General features: G+C 49.1%; 1 protein-coding gene across 1 annotated transcript in view; it reads right to left on the reverse strand.

Annotated features, from left to right (window-relative positions):
• The window catches only part of GPT2 (glutamic pyruvate transaminase (alanine aminotransferase) 2), a 47,816-nt gene that overhangs the window by 16,330 nt on the left and 25,414 nt on the right, over nt 1–6,072 (reverse strand). Inside the window, exon 4 of the mRNA XM_015409429.1 lies at nt 477–610. Within this exon, the coding sequence (XP_015264915.1) occupies nt 477–610 (134 nt within the window). The remainder of the gene's footprint in view (nt 1–476; nt 611–6,072) is intronic.

The raw sequence follows: 6,072 nt of genomic DNA on the forward strand, positions 1-6,072 counted from the left end.
AGCTAGCAATCCAAAACAGTCCATTGGCACCTGAGAGGTGGATGTTGCCTTCTGACACATTTCCAGTGATGTCAGGGGGTGTGGCATATGCAAATAAGTTATGCTAATATGCTCCTGCACCTCTTTTCCTACGAAATGACCCCTGCTTCAAACAAACTTTCAAACTGTGCTGTCTGAAGAACTCCTGCAAACCTGAAGCGGTGAGCCGTGACTCACGAAAGCTCCTCCCCTGCCACGAAATTTGTTAGTCTTTAAGGTGCTACCGGACTCCGGCTCTTTTCCGCTGCTGCAGACAGACTAACGCATCTCAATCTTTTCTGCAAATTAAATACGTTTGTGCACATGTGTTAACTCTACTCCACCCATTTGGAGCACAGGATTTTTGAAACCGCCGAATATACGCAGCTCGGAATCCCAGATGCACGGCGACCCCTTGCTGTCTGCAACCGCACATCAGAAAGAAGGGGCAAACCTACCACAATGCCGTCACTGGCTCCCGTCGTCAGGTATATGTTATCTGGATCGGCAGGCACCCCTCCGTCGCGTCGTTCGATGTAAGCCGCAACATCCTCTCTGATACAGTTGACGCCTTGGCTGGCGCTGTAAGAACCTGCCAGGGAAAGGGGAGCCCCGTCAGATGCAAGAGGAAATGTCACAGCAGTAATACGCTGGCCATTGAGGCCCCAGTAGCTGGCGTTGCATTGTAATTAAGGGCACGAGCAGTGATGTCAACGGTTCCCGCGTCACCCCTGCCAAGTGCCGACTCTCAGTGCAACGATGTCAATGGGCTTGGGAGGGTGTAACTCTGTTCAGGATGGTCCTGTCAGAGCCCAAAGAGTCAGGGAGCCTTGGTAGGAAGTCGGGGGGCCAGGCCCCAGGTGGCCCCACTGTAGCTATGGGCGTGGGCCTTGGGCACGCCACTCTGTCTCTCAGCCTCCGGCCTCCAATTTGGTGTGGTGGTTAAGTGTGCGGACTCTAATCTGGGAGAACCAGGTTTGATTCCCCACTCCTCCACTTGTACCTGCCGATGTGACCTTGGGTCAGTCACAAGCTCTGGCACAGCTGTCCTTGAAAAAGAGCCGTTTCTGTCAGAGCTCTCTCAGCCCCACCCACCTCACAGGGTGTCTGTTGTGGGGAGGGGAAGGGAAAGGAGTTTGTAAGCCGCTCTGAGACTCCAAGTGAAGGGTGGGGTATAAATCCAATCTCTTCTTCTCTTCTCCATTCACAGGGATAAGAATATTTCGGCCGCCTCACATGGTACGTGAACCGCTTTGACTGTTGAAAGCATTTTACAAATGCTTACACTTATTATTTCCAAGTTTCCTTACATTTATATAAAAGGCAGCGTCCAACAGATATTCCTGTATTTGCAGGAAAGATATTTCCTTATTACCGAGTATCTGGCCAAGGGAGCTTTGACTCTCCTCGATCTCTTAAGGTGCTACTGGACTCGAATCCGGATTTCTTAAGGTGCTACTGGACTCCAATCCAGGGATAAGAATATTTCGGCCGCCTCACTGCGCTGTGGTACGGATTATGGTACGTGAACCGCTTTGACTGTTGAAAGCATTTTACAAATGCTTACACTTATTATTTCCAAGTTTCCTTACATTTATATAAAAGGCAGCGTCCAACAGATATTCCTGTATTTGCAGGAAAGATATTTCCTTATTACCGAGTATCTGGCCAAGGGAGCTTTGACTCTCCTCGATCTCTTAAGGTGCTACTGGACTCGAATCCGGATTTCTTAAGGTGCTACTGGACTCCAATCCAGGGATAAGAATATTTCGGCCGCCTCACTGCGCTGTGGTACGGATTATGGTACGTGAACCGCTTTGACTGTTGAAAGCATTTTACAAATGCTTACACTTATTATTTCCAAGTTTCCTTACATTTATATAAAAGGCAGCGTCCAACAGATATTCCTGTATTTGCAGGAAAGATATTTCCTTATTACCGAGTATCTGGCCAAGGGAGCTTTGACTCTCCTCGATCTCTTAAGGTGCTACTGGACTCGAATCCGGATTTCTTAAGGTGCTACTGGACTCCAATCCAGGGATAAGAATATTTCGGCCGCCTCACTGCGCTGTGGTACGGATTATGGTACGTGAACCGCTTTGACTGTTGAAAGCATTTTACAAATGCTTACACTTATTATTTCCAAGTTTCCTTACATTTATATAAAAGGCAGCGTCCAACAGATATTCCTGTATTTGCAGGAAAGATATTTCCTTATTACCGAGTATCTGGCCAAGGGAGCTTTGACTCTCCTCGATCTCTTAAGGTGCTACTGGACTCGAATCCGGATTTCTTAAGGTGCTACTGGACTCCAATCCAGGGATAAGAATATTTCGGCCGCCTCACTGCGCTGTGGTACGGATTATGGTACGTGAACCGCTTTGACTGTTGAAAGCATTTTACAAATGCTTACACTTATTATTTCCAAGTTTCCTTACATTTATATAAAAGGCAGCGTCCAACAGATATTCCTGTATTTGCAGGAAAGATATTTCCTTATTCGAATCCGACTCTAGGGTTGCGGTGCTCGTCTCCGTTTCAAAGCCGAAGAGCCAGCGCTGTCCGAAGACGTTTCTGTGGTCATGTGGCCAGCATGACTAAACACCAAGGCGCACGGAACGCTGTTACCTTCCCACCGAAGTGGTCCCTATTTATCTACTTGCAATTTCTTGCTTTCGAACTGCTAGGTTGGCAGGAGCTGGAACTAGAGACGGGAGCTCACTCCGTCATGCGGCACACTCGGGTCTCGAACCGCTGAACTACCGACCTTCCACAGCCTGCAGTTCAGCGTCTTAACCACTTGAGCCACCACAGCTCCTTTAACATGTGTACACCTTAATAAATATTTGTACTTTTATATATATGGTTTAGCTTAGCCCTTTTTGGTTCGTAGTGCAATCCTAAACACACCTGACGCTGCTTACTCTTTCTGCAAATGCATTTCGCCCATCTTCCTGGCACACCTGCAAATTAGGATTTCCAAAATGTTACCTCTACAGAAGGGAAAGTTTACTGTCAGGTCAATCATCTCATGTACACTGGAGGGATTCAGATCAGATCTGGTGCCGATTTTCCATCCGGCAGCCTACTGAAAGCCCGGGGGCAGATGGCGATGAATTTGCGGCCGTTTTTGCTTTGCCCGGCTGCATCAGCCTTGCGGTGGCTCCTTGAAATCCCATTCGGCCTCAGAGAAAAGGCCTGCCTTTCGCAGGGGATGGAACGGCGGTCGTGGACGATACCCGTGACTGCCACAGCAGCTTGCAGTCAACGCGGCAGAGGCGCAGCGTTTACGTGCAATGGCAGGCCTCTCTCGCAGAGGCTCACGCCGATTTGTTTTGGACAAAAGATAAAGCAGTATTGACAGGCGACACACAGATGACCAAGCGCACGCACCACGTTTCCTTATACTGCCAGTTAAACCAGTTCATAAACTGAATCAATATTGGGCATACCTTCACAACCTGGGGAATTGCTCTGCAGGTGTGAGCAGGATGTCGGAGAGCTCAACTCTAAAACAGAAGGTCGGGCAGCTAGGTGTGCCATATGGCTTCTTTGCAGGAGACCAACCCAAGCATTCATCAACTGGCTGGGCATTATTTCAGAAAGGTAAGGGTAAGGTAAAGGTCTCCCTTGCTCGAAAGCCAGTCGAGTCCGACTCTAGGGTTGCGGTGCTCATCTCCATTTCCAAGCCGAAGAGCCAGCGCTGTCCGAAGACGTTTCCGTGGTCATGTGGCCGGCATGACTCAACACCAAGGCGCACGGAATGCTGTTACCTTCCCACCGAAGTGGTACCTATTTATCTACTTGCAATGTCTTGCTTTCGAACTGCTAGGTTGGCAGGAGCTGGAACTAGAGACGGGAGCTCACTCCGTCATGCAGCAACCCGGGTCTCGAACTGCTGAACTACCGACCTTCCACAGCCTGCAGTTCAGCATCTTAACCACTTGAGCCACCGCAGCTCCAGTATCCGGGGTACCGAATCCCCACTCCACCAAGGGAGCTTGCTGGGGTGACCTTGGGCTAGGTTGGCAGGAGCTATTTCAGAAAACTTAGAGCTATATTGGTCCGTGCAAAATCCAAAAGCCAAGAACGAAATCTGCGTACTGTGTTTTTTATTAAGGCAACAGACACAGTGCCCTGACCTGGATAGCCCAGGCTTGCCCGATCTCATCTTATCTTGGAAGCTAAGCACAGTCGGCCCTGGCTAGTATTTGGATAAGAACATAAGAGAAGCCAAGGTTGGATCAGGCCACTGGCCCATCCAGTCCAACACTCTGTCACACAGTGGCCAAAAATACCAGGTGCCATCAGGAGGTCCACCGGTGGGGCCAGGACACTAGAAGACCTCCCACTACCAAGCAATACCAGGGTTTTGATGCAGAGGCGGGCAATGGCAAACCACCTCTGAACATCTCTTCTCCTGAAAACCCTACGAGGTCGCCATTAGTCAGCTGTGGCTTGATGGCAAAAAACAAGCAAATGGGCACAAATACACTGTACAGACTTTGAAGTTCACCAGAGTCCTTCGTCAGCCTAATGAAGAGCTCTGGTGAGTTTGACAAATGGGCATAATACACTGTACAGACTTCAAGTTCACCAGAGTCCTCCGTCAGCCTAATGAAGAGCTCTGGTGAGTTTGAAATCTTGCACAGGGTCCATTTGGTTGGTTGTAATAAAAGGTACTGCTTGGATTTCGTTCTTGCTTTGGGATACTCTTTCAGTCCTGGCTTCAATGTTAAGCAACCAAGAAATCGTCAATGTAAATTTCCCCCAGTGTATTTCAGTAAACAGTGACTGCTTCTCCTCCTCCCTCCCAGGCAGAGATAGTAATCGGGGTAGTAGGTTCTACAAGCTCTCAGCCGTACAAATATTCACTGCTTCTTGGAGAACGGATTCCTCGGATTCTGGTCCTCAGGACCCAACATGTCTGTGTTATCTATCTGAAGGAGTTTTACGTACTTCACCGGCAGTTTTTATGCAGAAAAATCAAGACAAGTATTCATTATCCAGCAAGAGGAGTATTTTACCCACGCAGAGATAGTAAACGGGTAGTAGGTTCTCGTGATTTACGACAGGGGGGAAAACACACAAGCTCTCAGCCGTACAAACATTCACTGCTTCTTGGAGAACGAATTCCGCGGATTCGGGTCCTCAGGACCCAACATGTCTGTGTTATCTGTCTGAAGGAGTTTTACGTACTTCACCGGCAGTTTTTATGCAGAAAAATCAAGACTGAAACGTATTCATTATCCAGCAAGAGGAGTATTTTGGGTGCATCGCTCCCACACCCGGGCAATGGACCCAAAACTGCCGGGCTGTTTGAGCCCACTCTGTAACCTGTTGAAGCTAGAACAATAAAAACTTAGCACAGCAGTTTTTAAACTCGTGGACTGGATTCCTCAGTGGTTCAAGGAGCCCCACCTATTGGCTTGCAAGTGCCTAGAGGGCCACCATTTTCCCTTGATACTTTTCCAAATAGGGTTGTCAGCTTTCAGGTGGCGGGGGCCTGGAGACTGTCTGGAATTACAGCTGATCTCCGGACGACCACGGTCAGTTCCCCTCCCCTGGAGAAAACGGCTGGTTTGGAGGATGGACTCTATGGCATGATACCAGGGGTGCCCAAACTGCGGCTCGGGAACCACATGAGGCTCTTTCGTTGCAAGACTAGGTCTAATGGGTGTCCCGATGCTTTTCCAAATAGGGTTGTCAGCTTTAAGGTGGCGGGGGCCTGGAGATTGTCCGGAATGACAGCTGATCTCCGGATGACCACGGTCAGATCCCCTCCCCTGGAGAAAACGGCTGGTTTGGAGGATGGACTCTATGGCATGATACCAAGGGAGCCCAAACTGCAGCTCGGGAGCCACATGAGGTTCTTGCATTGCAAGACTAGGTCTAATGGGTGGAAATTACAAGGGAGTCGTTACTGGCTAAATATCAGGAGAAACTTCCTAACTGTAAGAGTGGTTGAGCAGTGGAACAGTCTGCCTTGGGAGGTGGTGGAGGCTCCTTCGCTGGACGCTTTCAAGCGGAGGCTGGGCAACCATCTTTCGGGTA

This window comes from Gekko japonicus, unplaced genomic scaffold (genome assembly GCF_001447785.1).
Source record: "Gekko japonicus isolate JY-2015 unplaced genomic scaffold, Gekko_japonicus_V1.1 scaffold794, whole genome shotgun sequence".
In the NCBI taxonomy this organism is placed as follows: domain Eukaryota; kingdom Metazoa; phylum Chordata; class Lepidosauria; order Squamata; family Gekkonidae; genus Gekko; species Gekko japonicus.